Below are 25,493 nucleotides of genomic sequence, written 5' to 3'. Positions count from 1 at the left end.
GAGAAAAACCAAACACTCTTCATATCATCGTTACTTTTTTTAATCAACAACACAACTACTTTATTTCTTTTGTGTCCACTGGGGTAGTTGGTGACCTGCAGAATCACCTCTTCCCCAGTTGGAGACAACTCTCACACACATACTTTCACACTCCTCTGGGGCGCACACACACAGTGGCGTCAGACACATTCACCTGCTTTGCGTACAGTTTCACTTCTTTCTTCAATGATCTACATACTATGTGCTGCCCGGTGAATACTTTGCAATTTATTCCATCCCCTTTCAAGGCAGACTTACTCAGTTTATTCCCCATTACAAGAAAACAAGCAGCCACACACAGACCACGTCTGGTCCGTACTCACTCACATGTGCGCACACACACAAAATAGGCCTATGATCTAGGCAACTATTCACATTCACAGCTATGACAAATTTAAAATCACCAAATCAAATTAAAAGAACAACTATTGAAATGTGCTATTTCTCATTTTCATGTTTACACTTAAATATTCTTTTACCGTCATTAAATCTGAATACATGCCCATGGAATGACAAGATCAGGAGAGATGACCCAAGCAAGGACATGACTGTACAGTAAAAATGAATCAGAAGTAATGTAAATAAAACTTTCTAAACTTGGTAACAGAGGCTGACTAAAAATAAGTAATAGAGGGCTGTTGAGTCCAGAGTATAGAGGCAAAAATCAAGAGGACACGAAAACCATTTTTATTCAAAAATGAAAAAAACAAAACAAAAACAGAACACAGAGTACATGGAGAGATGCAGGATAATAAAAACTGGACCTTTGTTAATTCAGCTTACCTACAATAGGTTGTGATTATAAAATGTATCGGTCACTGAAACTTGTATGCATCATGCACTTACAGTAAACTGAACACACTAAATGCAGTATGAACTGAACTGTACCTCCATGCTCTAAAATGCTGTTTAAAGACATGTATACCATCTGACAAATTGCATTTCTAAAGATGTGATCTGTTTTCTTGTTTTATCTGTTTTATTATATTGTTAGATTGGTCTTGTTATATATGTGAGCACACAAAAAGAAATTGAAGAAATATCATTAAAAATATTGTGTTAATTACAAGGTATTAACAGTCGTGATTTTTTTACTGTTTATTTTCCGTTACGATTTATTTTTCTGTTACTCCAGATTTCTAATCATCCTTTTTAAAATTTATAACTTGGCTTTGGTCTTTGGTTTATCACAGATCAAGTGAGTTTTGAAGAACTTCTGGATCTTGTTCCACAGGTGAACCTCAGCTGCTGCATGGATCTTGGGCTCACCTCCCCACAAAATACTTAAGCCTTTACTTTCAGTATGTAAACAAGAGGAACAGAAGGGTGCATAGGGTGGCTCCAGCAAGTGTCCAGCTCCAGGGTAAGACACACTCTCAAAGTTTTCCTTCCCATGACACTTCAGTCTCTCCACCATCTGGTCCATGTAGGCCTTGCTGTCCCAGTTGAGGTCGTCCTCTCCAGCTACAAATAGAAAATGGCTCGTGGCTTGTTCAATGGGGATAAGGCTGCCTTTGTTCTTCTCTGCTCGGGGATCGTCAAGAGCATGCTTTGCAATGACTGCACCTGACTCAGTAGGAATAAACTTGCTTATATCAAACAATAAGGGTGACAGGATCTGCTGTTTCTTGTAGTACAGGGGAGTGCCTACATTGGCATTACAGCCATTCACCCAAGCTACAGCATCAACACCTGGCACAAACGCAGCAAGTGAGAGTGCAATATCTGCTCCCTTTGATCTTGATATTATGCCAATTCCTTTACCGCCCACCTGCGAAATAACACACAAATTATCAAGATGATTTATAAATAACAACACACATGTAATTTGCATTTTGGAAGAACTGTAACCATCCCAACAAATTAAATGGAAATGTGATCCATCCATCTATACATCGTTAATCAATCAATTTTTTTATGCTGGGATCAGGTTGAGGGCACCAGCCTAAGCAGAGAGGCCCACACCTCCCTCTCACCAGCCACCTTCTAAAGCTCATACAGGAGAAAACCAAGATGTTCCGAGGCCAGCCAATAGACACAATCTCTCCAGTGTGTCCTGGGTCTGCCCCAGGAACTCCTCCCAGTGGGACATGTCCAGAACACCTCACCCAGGAGGAGCCCAAGAGGCATCCCTATCAGATGTTCAAACCACCTCAACTGGCTCCTTTTCGTTGTGGAGGAGTAATGACTCTACTCTGAGGCCCTCCTGGATGGTTGAACTCCCAACCCTCTCTCCCTTAGAGAGAAGGTTATTGCAATGTGGACCAAGCTCTTGAAACGACTGGTTCGTAGCAATGGGCAAGACACCCCATACTCCCGAAACACCTCCCACAGAATACTCTGAGGGATGCAGTCAAATGCCTTTTCTTCACCTACTGCAGTATAACTAAGGGAGGATTCAGGGTCACCTGATCCAGCTCTAACTATAGGCTTTAGCAAGAAAGGAATGCTTTAAGCCTAAACTTAAAAGTAGTGATAGGGTCTGTCTCCTGAATCCAAATTATATTAGTTCCACAGAAGAGTGGCCTGAAAACGGAAGGCTCTGCCTCCCATTCAACTTTTAAATATTCTGGAAAACAAAAGCAAGCACACAGTCTGAGAGTGAAGTGATATGATACTACAAGTCATTAAGATCTTATAACACGCCCTCAAATATCCTCGAGAAGGTAAAGAGCTGATCCAGTGTTTCGTGACTGGAAGTTCCGCTAATGGACATACTCTCGATCAGTACCTTTGCACAGAATTTCATGGGGATGATGAATTATATTCCCCATTAGCTACAGCACTACAACACCTAGTCCTCCTTTCTGCAGTCCTTACAAGTACTCACTAAAATACCTTACCTTCGGTTGCTGTTTCAAGAAATCCATTGCTTCTTCAAACATGTCCAGATGCATCTCTTGGGTCTTTCCAGCCTTATCTGTTGGAACAGTTACTGCGAGGACCACAAAGCCTTTGTTAGCCAGTAGACTGGCTCTTAGCTCAGATCTCAAGGTGGATATATCAAACACAGCAGGAAAAGGACCGTCTCCTGGAACAAAGACAAAAGGTTTCCTGAGAGTAGTAGGTAATATTTCACATTCTATTAACTTCTACTGAGATCAGTGGTCATAGCATTACTGAATAAAAGCCTTGACACTCGTATATTCTCAAAGCTCTTTCCCCACTATAGAATTAAGTTTTAAGACTTTTCATGAATTAAATATTGAACTATTAAATAGTTAGTTTTGAGTCTATAATGCCAAAAACTATTCAGTTCAGTTGATCTAAATTGTTGAAGTCAAGTGTAATTTAACAATAATCAGTAAAATGTCATTTCAAACATAATGAATTAATAATAAATATAACAATTCTACAGATATAAGACAAAAGCTACCAAATTAAACAGGAATGTCTCATGTCTCATTCCCTTTCTCTCATGTCCCCTGTGGTTCTGTTTCAATCTCCCTCTGTGTCTCTCATTTCAAGCTGGCATGATTGTACATGATGTCTCTCCACGTTTCCTGTTTTATTTTGAAAGTCTTGTGTTTCCATGTTCCGTGTCTTTAATTTTGCTACCCTTGTGGCGTCATGTTCATTTGTGTCACCTGTGTTTCCCCAGGTGTTTCCACACTGGCGTCTCACAGCCTCACAGCCCCATCCTCTACAGTTTAGAGGATGGGGCTGAGTGTAGCATGATCATCTGCAGCCAGTGATGGCCAAACGGGGCGTGTCATCAGGAATTTACACGATAATTCGGGTGTGTCCGGACCTCCGCAGCGGAGGCTCTGCCGAACCCCTGAGACCGACTCACCGAACCCCTAGGGTTCGATCGAACCCAGGTTAAGAACCACTGCTCTACACCCTGTACACACACGACTGTGTAGTCTCCAACAAAGAAAACATCATACTGAAGTTCGCGGATGACAATGCAGTGATTGGTCGGATCACTGGAGGGGACGAAGCGGCTTACAGGAGAGAGGTGGCCGGTCTGGTGTCATGGTGTGAGGACAACAATTTCACTCATCACTGATAAAACAATGATGATAATGGATATGAGGAAGAAGAAGAGGCCTCACCAGCCGCTGTTCATCTGGGAGAGTGACGTGGAGAGGGTGAGCAACTTTAGGTACCTGGGCGTTCACATCAGTGAGGACCTCACCTGGACACTGAACAACAATGTTCCCTCTAAGCTGCGCGCGTGCGCAATTGCGCACTGCTGGCATGGTCTCTGCGCACAGAAAATCTGCGTTGTGCACAGAAAAAAAAATCTAAACTGAATTGAAATTAAAATTAATACTTTAACGTCCTTATGTGCCGACACTGGTGTTTTAGCTAGCAAAGCGGTGTGGCTGATGTGGAGTGAAGCCACGTTAATGACAACGTGAACAACCATTGGAGATGTGAGCAAGACAGACGGAACAATTTACGAAAAAAGCTTGGACTTTATACCAGTTTTTAAATTGTGTTGATAGGCCATGTAAAACCAAAGTTATGATAAAAATATCTGCAATGTTTGGTTTTCTTCCTGAATACTATCGTTGTTTATATTTACTGCAGGAAGAAACAGTAAAAACTGCGTTTTATAAGGAAAACGCTCAAAAGCACTCTCCACCTGTGAGCAAAAACAAAACCAAAAAACCCCCCACCCTTTCCTGTTGGTGGAAAAATGTACCATGTCAACCAATCAAAAAATGATATGGCAACATGGCATTTAGTTGTTTAGGAAGGGGGAAGTTTTAGGAGTGAAGGCGGGGCTTTGAGATGTGAGATTTGAGACGTTTAGCGCAAATCTTGTGTAGTTAGTGTGTAGTGTAGTCAATACTTTTGTTGTGTGTGTCAGAACAATGAGGCGACTACTGAATGTTACAGGTGTTACAGGGGTGATACATCTCCTGTTGTCAGGCCTGCAGGTATCAGGCTGTCGTTCTCCTTTATCTCATAGTGGACAGAAATTATTTTTTGGAGTGGCACAAATAATTTGTGTGGTTTCAAATTTGATGAAGAACACCTGATTGTTCTGTAAATAGTTTGAAATGTTTATTTAAAAAAACGCCTTGGCTGCATTTTTAGGTAAACAGCTGCAAAAAACTTTGTTGTTTGCATCACTGTTACTTTTTTGAAGAAGTAACTATATACAGGGAGTGCAGAATTATTAGGCAAATGAGTATTTTGTCCACATCATCCTCTTCATGCATGTTGTCTTACTCCAAGCTGTATGGGCTCGAAAGCCTACTACCAATTAAGCATATTAGGTGATGTCCATCTCTGTAATGAGAAGGGGTGTGGTCTAATGACATCAACACCCTATATCAGATGTGCATAATTATTAGGCAACTTCCTTTCCTTTGGCAAAATGGGTCAAAAGAAGGACTTGACAGGCTCAGAAAAGTCAAACATAGTGAGATATCTTGCAGAGGGATGCAGCAGTCTTAAAATTGCAAAGCTTCTGAAGCGTGATCATCGAACAATCAAGCGTTTCATTCAAAATAGTCAACAGGGTCGCAAGAAGCGTGTGGAAAAACCAAGGCGCAAAATAACTGCCCATGAACTGAGAAAAGTCAAGCGTGCAGCTGCCAAGATGCCACTTGCCACCAGTTTGGCCATATTTCAGAGCTGCAACATCACTGGAGTGCCCAAAAGCACAAGGTGTGCAATACTCAGAGACATGGCCAAGGTAAGAAAGGCTGAAAGACAACCACCACTGAACAAGACACACAAGCTGAAACGTCAAGACTGGGCCAAGAAATATCTCAAGACTGATTTTTCTAAGGTTTTATGGACTGATGAAATGAGAGTGAGTCTTGATGGGCCAGATGGATGGGCCCGTGGCTGGATTGGTAAAGGGCAGAGAGCTCCAGTCCGACTCAGACGCCAGCAAGGTGGAGGTGGAGTACTGGTTTGGGCTGGTATCATCAAAGATGAGCTTGTGGGGCCTTTTCGGGTTGAGGATGGAGTCAAGCTCAACTCCCAGTCCTACTGCCAGTTTCTGGAAGACACCTTCTTCAAGCAGTGGTACAGGAAGAAGTCTGCATCCTTCAAGAAAAACATGATTTTCATGCAGGACAATGCTCCATCACACGCGTCCAAGTACTCCACAGCGTGGCTGGCAAGAAAGGGTATAAAAGAAGAAAAACTAATGACATGGCCTCCTTGTTCACCTGATCTGAACCCCATTGAGAACCTGTGGTCCATCATCAAATGTGAGATTTACAAGGAGGGAAAACAGTACACCTCTCTGAACAGTGTCTGGGAGGCTGTGGTTGCTGCTGCACGCAATGTTGATGGTGAACAGATCAAAACACTGACAGGATCCATGGATGGCAGGCTTTTGAGTGTCCTTGCAAAGAAAGGTGGCTATATTGGTCGCTGATTTGTTTTTGTTTTGTTTTTGAATGTCAGAAATGTATATTTGTGAATGTGGAGATGTTATATTGGTTTCACTGGTAAAAATAAATAATTGAAATGGGTATATATTTGTTTTTTGTTAAGTTGCCTAATAATTATGCACAGTAATAGTCACCTGCACACACAGATATCCCCCTAAAATAGCTAAAACTAAAAACAAACTAAAAACTACTTCCAAAAACATTCAGCTTTGATATTAATGAGTTTTTTGGGTTCATTGAAAACATGGTTGTTGTTCAATAATAAAATTATTCCTCAAAAATACAACTTGCCTAATAATTCTGCACTCCCTGTAATTAATTGCCCAACATTGGTTATTATATATTGTATTTTGCAGACAGAGAGTTACAGGACTCTCTCCCAGACCACAGACTCATACTCATAATACAAGTCAGAGCTTTATATTTAAAAAAAAAAAAAAAAAAATTACAAAAAATAAAGTTGTGTTTTCAAGATTGGAGTTCAAGTTATTTTTACTTCCAATAGTGTTAACATACTACACAGGTCATGAACAAGATTTTTCTTTAATTTTCACTGTAAGTGGGCTAAAGCAGTTAATTAAAAGTAGTCTAACATAAATGTAAATGCTGTAATTTGATTATTTTAATAAACCATGTAACTTGGATGGATTCGATGCTAGTGTGACCACAGTGCACATGTCTGATGTCACTCACAGTGGTCCAAGGGATCGCTCAGGGAGATTGTGTGTTCGCTCAGGCACATGAAAAATTAGAGGGAACATTGCTGAACACCACACAGCTGGTCAAGAAGACTCAGCAGCGGCTGTATTTCCTGAGGAGGCTGAGGAAATTTGGGATGCCGGCCAAGATCGTCAGCAGCTTCTACAGCTGCACTGTGGAGAGCACACTGACCTGCTGCATCACTGCATAGTACAGTAGCACTACTACTATGGACCGCAAACGCCTGCAGAGAGTTATAACAACTGCAGAGAAGATCATCAGGACTCCGCTGCCCTCTTTGCAGAGCATCTACCATCGCAGAGTCCAGAGGAGAGCTGCCTCCATCCTCAAGGACCCCACACACCCCCAACACAGACTGTTCACGCTTCTGCCCTCAGAAAGTGTGAAAACCAGAATGTCCCGACTCAACAACTCCCCACTGCTATCAGGCTATGTCCACACTAGCCCGGATAGATTTGAAAACGGTGTTTTCATCTGAAAACGCTCCGCGTCCACAGTAGCGTTTTCAGTCGTTTTCACAGAGTTGCGCGTGCACATTGAAACGGCCGAAAACGCTTACGTTCCAGTACTGTGCGTGCGTGAAACGCAAGATGATTCAGCCTGCCTCATTTCTGTCTGCCGTTTATTTACTTTCTGGCTCTTTGAAACGTCGAGGCAGAATGTTGAGGAAAAGCACCAATTTATTTTAAATGGACTGACAATGAGGTGGAGTTGTTGCTGCGAGTAACCCAAAAGTACAAAGTTGCAAAAGCGAGTGAGAATTAAAGAATTTGAAGAAAAGCTATCTGGAGCATGTACAAACTGATATTAATCTTTAATAGGGCTGTCAAAACTGAGAGCAAACAAAACAACTGCTGTATAATGCTCTCCGCTATCTTAGTTTAATTGGTCACATGACTGCATCATATGACTAACATGTGTCATCGTTTTAGAAAGTCTGCGTTTTCGCTGTGCACACTGTGACGAGAAAGCACAGTTTCTAAATGTATGCGTTTTTGAGCGAGTTTTCAAATCGCTGCTTTTTCCATCAACGAAAACACCGTCTCAGTGTGGATGGGAGGCCAAAACGGAGAGAAAACGATGCGTTTTCAAGCAAAACCGCATTAGTGTCGACGTAGCTTTAGACTCCTGAACAGCTGACCTACCTCAACTGCAATTTGCACATCGAGACACCTTGCACTCTAAGTTCATTGTGCACATTAAGCTCCTTTGTACATCCATTTACATTGACATTTGCATACCTCACTTGTCTTCATTCACTTATTTTTCTACTTATTTATTTATCTTTCACTATTTCTATCCTTTTATCTTATTTATCTTAATATATTGTCTTATTTTTATCCTTATTTATCTTGTTCCTTCAACCCTACCGAACTTCGAATTTGTGTATGGACAGCAAAGAAAGAATTTCATTGCACAGAGAAATGCTATTTCTTCTGTACACATGACCATAAACACTTTGAATCTTTGAACGCGTCCCATGTTGATGTTTTCATGTTAGTTTTAGTTTATCCCAGTTTCAGTTTTAGTTAAGTTTTTCCGCAGTTCCCCTTGCCTTGTTTTCTGTTTGGATACAAGCATCAAATAAATGACTCGCTTTTTGTTATACTTCGTTTTTTCTTCCGTGCCTGATTTTGGGTCCACACCTCAAACACATCGGCCATGACGGCCATGACAAAAAGATGTTTCCTTGATGCAAAAAAATCATTTATTTATATTTGTTTAAAATCACACTAAAAGCTAGGGACGGGAATTTGTAAGAATTTAGCTATTCCGATTCCATTCAATATCACTTATTAATTTAATTAGTTATCAATTCTCACTGGGTTCTCTTTGGCTTCCTTTTGAGATTCAGATCCACCATTAAGCAGCATATGAAAGAATCAAAGACATTTCATATGTGCATATTAATTGCATGCTGCATGGTCAAATGTTTGTGCATACTGAAAGTATTTCCCCTCTTTGTTGTGAAAAGTGTTGGGGTCATTACGCAAAGTAAAAATTACACAAATTACATAGAATACATTTCTTACAATCGATGCAATGCATTACTTAGTTACTCCCAGGAGAAAGTAATTTGTTATACTTCTCATTGCATTACTTTCAGGTTACTCTGTAAAATGACCTGAAGCCAGGGTCGCATAATTACCTTTTATTAATTTAAACCTTAAAGCTACAGTCCGACACACAAACACAAATCCCTATCCTAATAAGGACACACATTTCATCTTTCTCTTAACATTAACCAAAGCTGCTCTTAATAGAACTCAAAGCTGCAGTACAAAGCAAAGATGAGAGCTAGCAAAGACAGAGTCTGAAGAGACTGCCACAGTAATTCTGCTTTAGAAACTTGAACAGGTAGAAATGGAGGCTCCACCTTGACTGCTCACCAGTTTGCCATCTGGGTGCCAGCTGGGGTTCAATATTCGATTACATTCAGCGTCACCCTGGGTTCTTGGCTAGCTTAGCGGTACCATGCTATCTGTGCAGGTACTTGCAAATGGCAAAGTTGTGTTTGGAGCATGTGGTTGTTTTCTGTCCTGAATGCATTTTGCACATCACCATTGTGCCCTTGTCCTTTTGTGGTATAAAAATAAAAGTTAAGTCCATATCCACACTGTAGACTGTGCTGCTATTTGAATCCTCCACACAAACACACATAAAATTAAAATCAGCTTATTGTACCATTAGAACAAGAACTGATAAGCAGGATTGATAGGCAGGCAGACTAACAATTTCAAGGAATTGGACTACTAGGAAGTGGATGTCTAGAAGATCCAGTTCTCAATTCCCATCCCTACTTGAGGCTATAATTTAACAAATCTGAAGACAGTAAGATAGGAATCACCTACAATACCTGGAGGAGTAAAAAGGACTCCACTAATGTTCCCCACTTTGACAAGGACCCGGTTGAATCCATTTGCCATCAGAAGCCTCTCATTTGTCTCTTCTGCCAGCCTCCTGCCCTCCTCCTCGTACACAGAAAACTTCACCACCTGGGGCTCCAGGGATCTTGTCTTTTGAAACCTTTTGTGCATGGTGTCTGGCCTCATGGACCACAGCAGACCCATGGGTTCTACTCCAATGTAGGTCCCACCAAGTGAGGGATCTCTCTTCAGGTCGACTTCCCCACTACCATCAGCCCTGTAGGTGGCCGAGGAGCTGAACACCATTCCTTCCTCATCAGTTAATCTGGTTCTCATGATGACCACCTGTCTGGACCTCAACCCTTCCACCTTCACCTGAATGGGCTCATCAAACAGACACCTGGCACTCGGCAGAAGCCTTAGTCTAACTTGGGAGGACATCTTTTCTGAAAGAAGAAAAAGGACTGTACTGATGAATGAATGAATGTGATAAACCTCTTCTTTCAGACCGCCTGTTACAAGGAGAAAAAATGTGGTGAAACACAAGATGAAAAATAAGGCTCCAAATCCAGCTTCATTCATTTAGTCTTAGAGACATAAATCCAGTACTTTAACAATATAACCATTCTAAAAAATTCACTGTAAAAGTCCATGTTTTACAGAAACATACAAGACACAGCTAAAACTAATCAAGACAATGAAAACAGGGGAAGTAAAACTGCAAAAAAAGAGACAAGAGACAATAAAACGAAAACAGAAAGTGAATAACTGACATAACTGAAACAAACACTGAGACTAAAAGTTTAAACACGCGTTCAATGCCAAGTTCTGTGTGATATGTCCATTTTTAGAGATTATGTGACTGTGGCTATATGCAGGGGCACTGTAAGAGCGACTAAAGGATAACAGTTCTAAGACCCTGAGACTTAAATGCGCCCTAGAAAACAGTAGAACAGACCTTTTTTTCCTTAACAAAAATTGTTTACCTATCACCATAAAGTGTTTCCGTCACAAGGTACTTGTGATGTTTCCTGGCATTAGTTTTGTTTTATTTTTAGCAACAAAGAATAAAATCCAGCACTAGAGTGGGAAGAAAGTAGAATGGCCCAGTTAAAAGTGATGTCTGGGTTTCAAAGGAGAAAAGAAAGACAATTGGAACTTAAAATTTATAATGAAGGCCATATAAAAGAAACTGCTAGGCTGTCCTAGTATTAGTAGGATACTTTATTAACCTAACTAATGATTTTTTTTAGCCAACATGGAATTGGTGCACGCAGACCCTTTGTACATATGTATACTAAATCATTTATCTGGCAACTTGCGGTCATGCCAAACAGGCCAAACCTCTGGCTCGGGCTTAACTGTCTCCCTTCCATCTCTCCATACCCACAGTGCTGACACTGAACCAGTCCACTGATATCTGAAGAACTTTGTGATTTCTTTAATACAACAAAAATCTGTCTAATTGCAGGAGTCCCTTTGGGAAATGTATTTTTTTCATACACACTATTTATTTTGTAATAATAAAACATTATCATTAAAGCTGTAAACAGAGCATTTTTGGAGTATGTATGGCTCTGTATATATTTTGCACACTGCCCATGCCTGTTGTAGGGGGTTAGAGCTTTCAGTAAGCTAAATGAGATGTACTGAAGTATTTTATATTAGAATTTAAGTTTACTTCCATCCAAAAGTTAATGTATATTTTATTTGTATTTGTATTTTTGTAAGTCACCAATCAATGTAAAAAACAAAATAATAATAATTCAATAACATTGCCATTAAAAAAAAATGAAACCGTAACAAATGGCTTGGACATATCTCACCAATCTTGAACAATCTCTTTATCTAATGTTGGGGATGAGGGGAGGAAGACAGGATAAAGATATGATGTGGAAGAGAGCACTATAAGGTCATTAAGATGGGGTCTGATTTTTCAATATCTTGTATGTGAGCAGGATTTTAAATTTAATTCTAGAATTTACTGGGAGTCAATAAACAGAAGCCAGTACAGGACAAATATGCTCTCTTTCAAGTCCCTGTCTGTACTCTTGTTGTAGCATTTTGGATCATCTGAAGGCTTTTCATGGTGTGGATAACCTAATAATAACAAATTACAGTAGTCCACCCTAGAAGTAATATATGTGCGAAGTCGTTTTTCAGTGTCACTCTGAGAGAGGATGTTTCTCGTTTTGGTGATTTTACGCAAATGGGGGAAAACAGCAGTCCTACATATTTGTTACATATGCAAATTGAAGGACACAATTTGCATATGTAAGTTTTCACAGCAAGTTTTACTGGGGGGCAAGGTAAATGCAATCCACAGTAAGCACTTGGTTAGATACCATATTTCTAAAATTTTAAGGGCCAAGTACAAGAACCTCAGTTTTATTTGAATTAGAAGCAGAAAGTTTGAGGTCTTTATGTCTTGAATACATTCTTACAGTTTAACTAATTGGTGTGTGTTATCTGCCTTCATGGACGGATAAAGTGGGGTGTCATCTGCATAGCAGTCACAACGTATGCTATGCCTTCTAATGATACTGCCAAGGGAAACATGTATAATGCATAAACAGAATTAGTCCTAGTATGGAACCCTGTGGAATTCCATAACTAACCTTAGTGTGTGATGAGGACTCTCCATTTACATGAGCAAATTGGAGTCTTTTAGATAGATATGATACAAACCACTGCAGCACAGTACCTGTAATACCTACAGCATGTGCTAATCGGTGTAATAAAATATCATGATCAACAGTATCTGACTCATCTCTGGCTGGACTACATTAAGCAATATAAACCAGCCATAGCAGAGTTGGACACACGAAGAATCCTGTACATTAGTCAGAAATGCATAAACAAAGTAAACCACTACATCGCTTTTTTAAATGTAAGAAGCCTTGAAAAAGTATTCATACCCATTTAACTTTTCACACTTTTGCCACATTGGAACCATGATGCACAAGCACAAAAGGAAATAATTGTGAAATGGATGGTAAATGATAAATGGTCATTAAAAGTTTTTAAAATACAAATCTGAAAAGTGTGGTGTTTAGCTCCAGACATGACAGGATTTCCTTTCCCTTCTCCACCACCACCTAAGCTTTCATTTCTTGTGTGTTAAAGATATTTAAAAATTCTTCAGAATGCACTGTAAGTCTTCTATATCAGTGTTTCCCAACCTTTTGGAGCCATGGCACATAGTTCACATTAGAAAAATCACATGGCACACCATCCAACAAAAATGTCACAAAAAGCATAATGGCATAGCAGAATTGGCTCGGTTTGTTGCCAGTATACCTTTTTTGCTTTCTTGTGACCACTACTAGGGACTTCATCAGGGTCGGAATTTCCTCCAGCGCCCAGGTCAGATTGACTATTTTTTCTTTTCAAATATTTATCTATTGTTATTTCGCTGCTATTACGTGCTGTGTTGTCTAACTCACAGCATGACTATTATGTAATTTCTTCTTCGTCTTCTGTTTTACTGGCAGTTGGCAACCCATTTAATTAGAGCACGTAGTTGTACTGCCCTGAAAGGGAAGAGAATGTCATTGTTCTGCCCGTTATGCCAGTTGCTTAGAGTACTAATCATGTGGAACCAGATAATCCTCCACCGCACACCTGATCATTTCTTACGGCACACCTATGTGCCACAGCACGGTGGTTGGGAAACACTGTTCTATGGCAAACATTAGTCAAGTACAATAGGCAGTTTGTTTTTAATCACAAAATATTGTCTGAGAGGAAAAGAGAGAGACTGCTTTCACTTTAGTACAGTGGTGGGTCCAGAAAGGGGTACATTTGGTGGCTTGCTAACCTTTTTCTTGTAATACATTTTCACAAAACCATATTGTCTTATGTTTACTATGTTTACCCTTGATATAAAGCTTCTTTTCGGGAACCTTTAGGTAATATTAACAAATATTAACAAACCTTACAAGGTGGTAACACATGCAAATGGGGAAAAAAGAAGATTCTGGGATAAACAGAGAAAAGTCCAAAGTCAATCCAAAGAAATATATTTTTTTAAACAGTCCTTTATTTAAGGAATTATCTTTGTACTAATTAAACTATCCGGTCTTTAAGTCTGACGTTATTAGCCATGTCTGGGCCCAAACTCTGCTGCATGTCCCAAAGTCAAACGATCACGGCAGCATTACTGAGAGTTGAAAAACTCTCTAAATTCTTTCATCTGTAATAAAATGATCAGTCTGGCTGCTCTACCAGGTGTAACAATTAAGTTTAACATCCAGGCAACCATAAAAATGGAATTTATGAAATTTAACGGAGTTAGAAGTTAGCTCGCTAGTTTCCATCTAAATATAATATAGCATGTCCTGACTGAGGGATTTCTGACACAAATTAAGACGTACAGCTCTGCTATCACTTCCGAAATAAATGAAGACAGGAAAGTAAACAGCAGTGACGTTTGTAGGGTTACTGAAGTTGGACTAGCTGGTATATAACAATGTGCTACGTGCTTGCTAGTGACACAGTTATGTTTGCATAATATAAACAGTGAAGCTGGAGGATAAACACTAACATTTTTCCACTCGATAAATGTTAATGTGACGATTCTCGATGGTCAGAGACAAATGCAATTGCATGGCAGGATGCTGTAAACACACCGAACTTCAGTCGGGAGAACAACTGAGATAATTCATCCACAATACGAGGTTAGTCATTCATATACTGCTGCATGGACTGGGCTGTAGTTACATCGTAAGGTTTTAAAAACTGAGCTTTAAAATGAATAGTGGTAATAAAAACCGAGAGAGACCGACAGTGATCACTGACTATTTTTAGGGGCTTGTTGAGATTAAATAGAACAAGGTACAAAGCATTAAAACATGTTAAATACACAAAAGCCTTATTAAAAGCAGGGTAGTTTGGGCCCGGAAGCAGGATTCATCACGTCATCACTTTAAGACTGGATTTAGATACATTAGTTATTGTGTTATCTGTTACACCCTTTGTTTATCAGTCACTTCTAATAGGTATTTTAACTTTGTGATCTGTAATAAAATGATCTAAATCATTGACACCCCCCCCCCAAAAAAAAAACCCTTAAACATTTAAAACAATACGTTTGAAAAATTAGATGAAAATTAACAACTTCACTTCAATGACATCTTTGCCATGGTTGCTCTTGTTGCAGGATGAGGGCGTTTCGACCTAGATTTACCCACATTTGTCCTCAAAGTATAGGCTCTGAAATGTCGTCAAAGTATAAAGGTAAAAGAGAAGCCAGTTTACTAGCTATTTCTGCGAATCATTAACTCCACCTGCCATATAATAATAATTATTATAATTATGGTTATTATTAGTGTTGTTGTTGTTATAAAACAGAATTCTAACTTTATTTTAATGTCAACTCTAAATCTAGGCATTGGTTATGTAGAACACAAGCAGAATCTAGCTTTATTTACATTTGTCTACATTGTAATTTTGCCTTCATATCTGACAGGGCTGGATTGGGACAAAAAATCCTCCCGGCCATTTTGACTAGACACCGGCCAACCAGGTATTAAAGGAAAAGCAATAAAGCCTTTGAATGAAAACAAACAATCAAATAAACAACCTTTATTTGTCACATGCACAATTATTTAGAGTACAACATGTAGTGAAATGCTTGTGTTGTTGTGACAGTGATGTACACTGTCTTGATGGTATATGTATGATTTCTATCGATTTTACATCAGATGGCCACTTTGGTTGTAAGATGCAGATAATTATTTATTAAAAGCTAGACATTTTAAATCAGAATAAAAAAGAAAAGTATTTTTTGTGCCACCCTTTCCCTGGTAATGCCCTACCTCACCCCCTGGCAAAACTTTGCTAGACCCGCCTCTGCACAGTTACCAGCTGTCAGCTACGTAGAAAAGGATCCTGTTGTTTTTTGTCTCTTAGAAACAGTTCAGTTCATGTCACCTAAAAGGTAAATCTGTTTCTCCATCACCTGTTCAGCTTTGATGATTCTTTAAGGATATCTCCTGGTTTCATCTTCATGTTTCCCTCTCACCAGATATCCAAACCGATATCATGATGACCAGCAGCTTTTACGGCTGTGACTCCAGGAAACATCAGCTGATACTAGAAAGTAATATTAAATACATTCTAACAACAGCTGATCAAGCTTAAACGTACTGCTGTTGTCTAGCGCGACATCCGTTGGTTTCCTCTTTCTGGCGCAAAGTGGGCGATAAACAAAGAAGAGAGACGGGACTTGCGACAGAAAAACCGATCAGCTGATCATTGACCAGTTTCATGATTGAAGTAGCAACAGCACCGGGAGGGGGAAAGAATGAGAGAAGAAGAGGCAGCTGCGCAGCGTAAAGACAAATAGTAACTCCAGCTTTGTGTCTCTTTTTTTTTTCATTCTAGCTGAAGTACGGGGCATATCTTTTCACCTCAATACGGATACCTCGATACCATTTTCTTCTGTTTGTCTGTGACAGGATTGCTTTCAGAAATGTTGCTCAAGCAAGGGGGAGGGTGCGGCTGTAATTGGTCCAGCCCAGAGTCGATCATGACCAATTGGCCAATCCACCACCTTTCACTGTTTATACTGTTACAAAAGAAAGAAAGAAAGAAAGAAAGGAAACAAAAACAAAACACACACAAAAAAAAAACATCGGCCCATAAAAACGAAAAATCACGATCGGCCCACTGGGCCGGTATGCCCTATGGCCAGTCCAGCTGTGACATCTGAACAGAAAAATGTTATCGTCTATTTAATTTGAAAAAAGAAAGGAATAGAATAAGCCCAGATATCCCAATTTCCCACTAGCGCTTGAATAGAGCTTTTATTTGTGGAAGTGTGACGTGGATCTGTATTTACCCATCTGCAAGTGAGCGACAGAAAAACGCTACAAATATGTATAGGAAGCTTTATTTAATAGTAGAAATTATCATATTTGTGAAGTTTGGGTTCCATAATTTTTTTTGCGTAAACCACAATTGAGACTTTGAAATATACATTTGCATAGTTTACCGTCTGCTGAAATTGCTCTGCATTTGTGTGGAGTGGAGCAAGGATTTGTGAGCTCTCAAACTGCACTGCACACATTTGTAAAATCTTAGTTTGGATGATAATTATATGATCATTTGTCATGACGCATTTGTTAACCTTTAGATAATAATTTATTTTCCAGCAATTGGTCTCTAAACTTTCTAAACTTTCTAAACTTCAGGATGATCCAATGTGGTGAGCCCTAAAGGGAGCAGCCCAAAAAAGAACAGTTTCATATTCATAACTGTTTGTTTTTTAAAAAAAAAAAAAAAAAAAAAAAACTCACCGAGAAGTATTCAGAGTAAAATGGCGCGCCCTGATTGTTGAAGAACCTCTTTCGGACTCAGTCGCTACCCAAATACTGTCCCAATTTAGAGCATTCACCTCAGCTTAGTCAGCTGACACACACACGCACACACTTTTTTTCATTAGTGCCGATGGTTACCTGAGATCAGTCGCACCCAGCTGCAGCTTACTACAAAATGCTCCCCATCTCTCTTTTTGCATATTTCTCAAAATGCGGACCTCCACCTTTTACTTTGCTACTATTTTTGAAAAGCTCCTAAGTCTCAACTCAGACTGCAGTTTTAATAAATTCCATTGCTTCCTTAAAGCGGTCAAGGTGGATTCAGCCGATTCTAGGCTTCGAAGCCTAAAATTGGTTGGCTCAACAAGGGGAAAAGAATGACAATCGACAAGTTTCAATTGTGAGCTCCAGTATATTTTCTTTGTGTCGAGGCAGCTATGGGTTTACTGTTTATTGGAAATTTACACAATTGAATTCAACTAAATGTAAGCAGATGTGCAGTGGCGGTCCTAGCCTGTTTGGCGCCCTGGGGGAACACTCCCTCTGGCGCCCCCCCACCCACACACACACACACACACACACACACAAACACAAACACACACAAAACATGTTAAGGATTGTACATTAACATAAACGGCTACCAAACAGCCATCATAATTCGTCATACAATGAGAACAGGACAAATCAACAATTGACAATGACTAATTAATATTAAAATCTGTAACATAATGTATTGTTTGGAGTTTAGTCTGTTACTGTTACTATTTTTACCATTTCTTCTTGGGGCAACTGTAACCCACATTATTTCCTTAGGGATTAATAAAGTATTCTGATTCTGATTGTTTCAGGATGACCTGCCATTATCCAATGACACATCTGTTTACCTGTATCTTTTGTTCGTTTCTTCTCCTCTTCTTTTCTCTTTTTTCTAAACTGAGCACCTGATGGCTTTGAACTTTTCTTGTCCATCTTCCATTGGTTTTAATTTTGCATTCCAGTATGAACACCCATCCCTCAACCAGAGGATCACCACAACATAACCTAATAGACCTACACCTTAGTTCACAGATTCACTTTGTCTAGGGTGTATTTCTGGGATTTCACACAACCCAGGATTCAAATCATGAATACATAATGGGCTTGGATTTACAACATTATGAATGAAATGTGCTCTATTTGGAAGCAGCAGGTCTCCCTCCCTTTTCGACGGGTTATGTGTGAGACTTTAAATCATCAAACTGTAAATTATAAATTTTAAATTGTTATTGATCCCTTTACCCCGAGTCCTAAAGTGTATATTTATTTTCTTACTCTACTATATTTATTGTTCGTTTATTTGCACTGCTGTAACTGGAGCCTCGTCGTCTCGTCTCTCTATATACTGGACTGTATGTAGCGGAGATGACAATAAAGTTTACTTTGACTTCAGCAGCGCACAGGCGCCCCGAGGGCTCTTGCGCTCAGTTTTCGTGTATAGAATTTCGAAAAAACATCGGTGCAAATTATAAGTCTGTATCATAATGTCCGGTATTTTCGTGTTTGTTGTTTTGTTTTTATTTTGTTTTATTTTGCGAGTTGGTTATTAGATGCTGCTCCAGCCAGCCAGAGAATTCCCCGCCGCTCCGCCCTCTCCTCCCTGTGCCGCAAGCAGCAGGCGCACCTCGCAAACGGAGGGCGCCCGAGCATTTTTTTTTTTTTTTTTTTTTTTTTTTGCCGATGCCCGTGATGCCGCCCCCCATCACGATGCCGCCCCGGGCAACTGCCCGTGTCGCCCGTAGATCTGATCAGAGCACTTTAGAAGCAAATCTCACCACCAGACAGCTCTCATGGCAATGTTCAATGCAGATTTTTTGTAGTAATGTACAGGTTTTTATATAGTAGTACATGAAAACATTTATTCCCTTCACAGCTGCAGGTTTCCCCAGCTCTCCAACCTCTGATACCTTTGAGTTCGTTGGTGTCCTACCTTTGGGTCTACTCTCTTTTTGTCACACACTGTGTAATACCCAGTTTTAGTTTCAAGTTTCAAGTTTTATTGTCATATACAGATAAATAGTGTAGCACCATTTACCTGTAATGAAATGCTTTCCTTTTTTTTTCCTTTTTTACAGCGCATTGTATTCTGCGTCACGATTGGCTGTAGGTCATTGTCAATCAATCTTGTGCCGTGTCTCCTGTACAGTACAGAATGCGTTCATCTGTAGTAATCTGAATCCTAGCATTTATTTGTTTCAGTAGTTAAGTGAGCTTTCTGTGTGTACAGATTTTCCTTGCACCTGTTCCCGTAACCTGAGTACCCAAAGAGTGGAGTGTGTGTTGGAGTGTGAGTGAAGGAGATCTCCATATCCAGGAGGAGAGTGCAGTTGGGTTTCTGAAAGGAGAGACTCGTGTGTGGACTCGCTACCTGAATGAGAGGCTATGGAGAAATACATTACTGAGTCACATGCTGCCGGCGTCATCTGCGCCTCCTCTTCACTTGTCGCAGCAGGTTTTTTCTTTGTTGAGAAGAAAGACAAGACTCTCCGGCCGTGCATAGACAATCATGAATTAAACAACATTACAATAAAAAATAAATACCCACTGCCTCTCCTCACCTCTGCTTTTGAACTGCTCCAGGGAGCCACAGTTTTCAGTAAAGTGGACTTGAGAAATGTGGTGGAATGGCCTGAACCCACAAATCGGCACCAGTTGCAGCGATTCCTCTGGTTTGCACATTTTTAGGGGAGGTTTATTCAGGATTTCAGCAGGGTTGCTTTGCCACTTACTCAACTAACCTCTCCCAAGATTCCTTTTCAGTGGAATGATGCCGCCCAATCAGCCTTCCAGAAGGTAAAGGAGCAGTTTGCCTCAGCACCCATGGTCCAGCCCGATCTCGCACTGCAGTTCGTGGTTGAGGGGGATGCCTCAGTTGGAGCTGTTCTTTCCCAGCAGAGAGATGGTAAGCTTCATCCCTGTGCTTTCTTCTCTCACCGTCTCACCCCTGCAGAACAGAACTACGATGTTGGTGACCGGAAACTGCTGGCAATTAAACTCGCCTTGGAGGAGTGGAGGCACTGGTTGGAGAGCACAGCTCAACACTTCATTGTCTGGACAGACCATAAAAACCTGGCTTATCTGCAGTCTGCTAAGAGACTCAATGCCCGGCAAGCAAGGTGGGCCCCGTTTTTCACCCGTTTCTACTTTTCTATCACTTACAGACCGGGGTCTCACAATCCTCACCTATTGTCTGTGAAGGTTCTCAATCATCCAGGTCATCGTAGTCTAAGGAGCTTGGAAAGAAAAGCATCTGGACTTTTTTAAGTTGCTTGAAGATGTTTCACCTCTCATCCGAGAAGCTTCTTCAGTTCTAGGGTCAAATGGTGGAGAGTTCCTGATTTAAACCCTGTGGGAGTATCCCCCCAAGAGGGACAAAAGGACAACCTAATGATCCTCTACCTAATCACATGAGCCAAGGTGTGAAAACGGGTGTAGGTCACAATCAGCCAAGGTTTCGAGTGAGCTCATTGTGAAACCTAGCCCCACCCTATCATGTGATTTCCTGAGGTCAGATGGCCCAGGATGTGCCCAGGAAGGGATCAAAAACTGGTTGGGGAGTTTTGGGGAAAATTTTGGGGAGTCGTAATTGATAATAAAATTTCATGGAAACCCCACGTCAGACACATAAAAACCAAAATTTCAAGAAGCCTCGCAGTTTTGAACAAAGTGAAACCATACCTTGATAAAGATGCACTTCGTACTCTGTACTGTACCCTGGTTCTTCCATATTTTACATATTGTGTGGAAGTGTGGGGAAATACATATAAAAATACAACTAATCCATTAGTCACAGTACAGAAACGAGCACTGCGTATTATCCACAAGGCTGGTTATCTAGATCATACTCACAAACTCTTTCTTCAGGCAAAGTTACTTAAATTCCAGGATCTGGTCAATTACAATACATCCATAATTTTATACAAAGCCTTTAATAAACTTCTACCTGCAAATTTACAAACTATATTTGAAATTCGAGAAGGGGTTTATAATGTGAGAGGCTTCGGAGAATTCAAATTACCCAGAACTCGAACAACCCGTAAAGGTTTTTGTGTGTCTGTATGTGGTGTGAAAATCTGGAACAGTCTGAGTTTACAACTGAAACAATGCAAAAATATTCATAGACTTAAATTCCTCTACAAACAGTTGGTCTGGTCACAGTATACTCAATGATGGTTTTAGTGTGCTCTGTAATGTCTGTTCTCTTACCATTGCTGGTATGGATTCCAAAAAAAAAAAAAAAAAAAAAAATGTGTGTGCGTATGTATGTACATATATGTACATGTGTGTGTAGATATATATGTATGTATGTATATGTATGTGTATTTGTTACTATGTAATTATTATTGCCTGTTACCTGTGGTAACGCAATTTATAATTAATATATTCTGTATTCATTTATGAAGGTTCTATTTGTTGTTTGCGAGCTGCCGTTGAGATGCTTGCATGTGCCCGGGGCTGTTGATGGGTTTGTTTGGTCTGCAACGATGGGCGTAGCTGCGGGAAGTTTATTGTTTTTTGTTGATGAGTGAGTATAGGGGTGGGATTTAATAAGTTTTCTTCGTCCCACTCCTTTTCAGGCAAATTTTGCTTTTTGTTTTGTGCACTTTATGTTTAATATATGTATTTTTGTTGTGCCTGAAATGAACAAATAAAAAAAAAAAAAAAATATATATAGATGGCAGACAGGTAGTTGAGACAGTATTCTCCCAACTACCTGCACCATGGGAGTTATTTCCTGGGAGATCGAGACAGCCATCCAGGAGGCTCAGAGGACGGAACCAGACCAGGACGGACCAGCCCGGCGGCTGTTCGTACCCCAATCTGTCCGATCTCAGGTTCTGCACTGGGCACACACAGCCCGCTTCACTTATCACCCTGGAATGCACCAAACCATTAAGTTTTTGCAGCATTACTTCTGGTTGACCTGTCTGACCCAGGACGCCTGGGAGTACATTTCTGCCTGTACCATCAGTCTCTTACAGTTGAAGTTTGTTTATCACACATACATTACCCAGTTAGTTATTCATTGCTGATGTGGTCAAATATAGCATTTTTGGACATGGACATGGAAAAAATATAAATAGATCACCCAAGATGCTTTACAGACTCACTTACAGGCATCCAATTATAAAACATGGCAAGTAGTAACATAGAAGCACTTTTCTCTCAACTACCCCACTAGCTTACCCCCCTCACCCAATCAGTTGTGCTTGTGCATGTTTGTGTGCGTGTGCACAAGAATACCCTCTGTACAAAGTTTGCTAGTTCATGAGGATGGTGGCTATTTTTCCAAAACATGGAGGTGTCTTTGTTCTAAGGCCTGAAAACCCACAGGAAATGCAGCATTGTTAGTGCGAGACCTGTTTCAGCACCCTGGTGTGAGTGGATGGTGTACTATGTTGAAGGATTCAAAAGCTCTGGTCATCACTTTGTTTTATTTTCCATTTGTGTTTCACATCGGTAAGACAAAGAATGTGAAGCTTTATGTTTTTTACCCTATTCTGTGAATCAGAAGAACCACCCTGACATCTTACAGTTTAACAGGGCCTTTCAGGATGTAAGCCATGGCTGTGAGGCCAAATGAAAAAAATTGTGTGTATTTTGTTGTATATTTTCCTTAATTGTCCCATCTATCCTTAAAGTAAATTGATTGATTGATTGATTGATTGATAATACTTTATTCATCCAGAGGGAAATTGGGTTAAGGCTGCCAGCCGTGCCAGCAGTATCTTACCCTTCCGACCATACATACATTACACAAACATCACATGGGGTAGACAGGTCAGAGAGGTATAATAATGGAAAATGCACAACATGAGGAAAGACGAGGAGAAAAAAGAAATCCCCCCACACTGAGCTCCAACAGGGAGATCAGTTTGAGAACAGAAAAAAACACCTCAGCACATAGCACATGAATCATCACATCTCACAACATAGAAGACATAAGCTTCGAAGGCGTTTGGATGGGGTGGTGGGGTGAGTGCAGGTCTGTGTCAGTGTACATGCGTATGTGTGCGTGTGTGTTCTGTGTTCAACTGAGAGAAAGTGTCCCTTCACCCGGTTAAGCAAAAGTCAACAATCTTTGATCAACGCGGATGGCCTTGAATGAGGGACAAAGAGTTCTGACAACAATGCTGTTATCATGGAGAATTTTGTTGTTCTAGTCAGCTTCGACCTTGGCAGGCCTTCAGCTGGCGCCAGTGGGATAGCCACATGAGTGAAGATGGTGAATGTTTGGGTTTAGTGCGAACAACTGCATCCAATTTTTACAGTTGGTCTAATGTCCGTCACTGGTCACCAATTCTCTCAATTCCCATTGTTCTTCTCCAAGATGTTATCCATATTGCGTTCAAAACACAGTCTGAGTACACACAGCCCTGCCCATCGTCTATCATGTCTGCCAGCCTTATGGGATTTTGAACAGCTGTAGCCGCTTCTTGTACTTCGATAAGCCAGGTCCGAGCCAGCTCCACTCAGCCAGAACTCTGTTATCGTGCTTCTGAATTGGTAGATGTCGTTCAATGTCCTTCATCGAGAGTGTTGCCAGACACACGATGCAACTGACCATCAAGTATCCGGTGGCAAACGTCTCCGCAGGACAATCGGGCTCTCCCAAGCCCAGGAAGGTGTCATTTCCATTACGGGACCAGTTGATCAAATCCATAATTCTTTAGGTTTTAGAGAACAAGACGGAGAAACTCTTTGAAGGTTAGAGAATAAGCAAGACTATACAAAAGCCATGAGAAGCCAAGCAGGAAAGATAAGGGAGAGGGCGAGGGAGAAGGAGAAAAGTGCGACCGCCTCCGTCAATAGCCAAGAGAGAATAGCTTTTAATGTGACAAATTGAAATTTTAGGTGAAATTATGATTCGCACATGTTACACATCTTCCCCTCCTGTATCTCCTGAGCCCTATACATGTGTTTCTTTTTTCACTTTTCTTTATATTTTTTTGGACTGTCACTTGATCTTCTGTCTTCTTCTCTACAGTCAGCTATGGTTTATTTCCAGTCGGCCTTTTTTAATGTTTCATTGAAATTACTTTTTATTTCTTTTGGCTGTGCAACAGTGTTTGCAGATGAATCTTCTCCCCCGGTGTTATTGGCACACACTGTACATTTATTCAGCCATGAGAGAGATAAATGCTGAATGGTTAAGAAAGGAAATATAAAAATGGAGATTGAACTACACAACATTAAAAGGCATTGTCATCATGAAAAGAGAATTTATTCCTTTATCACAGTTCCAAAAAGATTATGTAGATACATGTTTTTAAAATCTTTGTATAATGCTGATTTTGTTATTTGATTCCACATTACTGTACTTATTTTTTGTAAATTGATTTTTTAAATCTTTGTTTACTTTGTAACTGACTGCTTTGGGACAAGAACAGGAAGTCAAACTAACTTGATCTCTGGTGGGAAAGACAGTAAAGCAGCGGCATAATATCCGACCTTTGAATATGAAAAAGTACAGAAACCATCAGCTTACAAAATGAAAAGTGTAAGTTCTTCAAAAATAAACTAGACCACTACATTACAATGTTTTTTTTTATGAAAGAGCTGACAAAATAAACGTATCCATGATGCATTTTAGATTTTAATGACTTCTCTGTATTTTTCTATGCACTTTCAAAACCATTAGCATGTCTGATTGGACTGTTTCAGGAACCTGTGCCGGAAATCATTTTCAGCTGTAGCAGAGCTGCGTTAATAAGCTCTACTATGTATCAAGTTTTGCACTTTAATGAAAACATAACATTTGTTGTTTTGAGTAGTTTGAGTATCTCTGTTGATGCACAGTCATTGGGAGCTATAGTTTGAGAGCCAGATCACTAGTCTTTTTATAATAAATCCTTCGCTTTGTTGTTGTTTTTTAATATCCTCTTCACCAGCAAACACCGTGGAAAACTACAGTGAAATAAGCAATGAAAACACAGATATTGTGTCAGCAAAATAAAATTACAACCCAAATATGAAAACGTACAAACATTGCTTGTTTTCTGGTTTGAGTCTTCAGTCTCTGGCGACATGTGCGCCTTAATTGAACGTATGTCCAAAGCGTGAGCGCCTCAAAGCGCAATACTCAAGTCCACCAGAAGGTGGCAACAATACAACATGGAAATTAGATTAAATTCCCCGTT

General features: G+C 40.1%; 1 protein-coding gene across 5 annotated transcripts; it reads right to left on the bottom strand.

Annotated features, from left to right (window-relative positions):
- Nucleotides 1-703: 703 nt before the first annotated feature.
- Nucleotides 704-17,424, bottom strand: LOC100702363 (acyl-coenzyme A thioesterase 2, mitochondrial). Of its 5 annotated transcripts, none has more exons than XM_003447487.5 (4): nucleotides 17,296-17,424; nucleotides 9,985-10,440; nucleotides 2,883-3,070; nucleotides 704-1,810 (listed from the first exon to the last, which is right to left on the bottom strand). In XM_003447487.5, exons 2-4 carry the CDS (start codon nucleotides 10,433-10,435, stop codon nucleotides 1,199-1,201), a joined length of 1,251 nt encoding a protein of 416 aa, XP_003447535.1. In that variant the 5' UTR covers nucleotides 10,436-10,440; nucleotides 17,296-17,424; the 3' UTR covers nucleotides 704-1,198. The 5 variants fall into 5 exon arrangements, with proteins under 5 accessions (XP_003447535.1, XP_025756243.1, XP_019203887.1 ...); XM_025900458.1 differs by having other exon boundaries at nucleotides 9,985-10,435; nucleotides 17,296-17,377; XM_019348342.2 differs by lacking the exon at nucleotides 17,296-17,424 and adding an exon at nucleotides 15,957-16,174.
- Nucleotides 17,425-25,493: the final 8,069 nt, after the last annotated feature.

The sequence above is a fragment of the Oreochromis niloticus genome, linkage group LG18, assembly GCF_001858045.2.
Source record: "Oreochromis niloticus isolate F11D_XX linkage group LG18, O_niloticus_UMD_NMBU, whole genome shotgun sequence".
Taxonomy (NCBI): domain Eukaryota; kingdom Metazoa; phylum Chordata; class Actinopteri; order Cichliformes; family Cichlidae; genus Oreochromis; species Oreochromis niloticus.
Note: the sequence above shows the minus strand (reverse complement) of the source record. Positions and strands in the feature narration are given on the sequence as shown.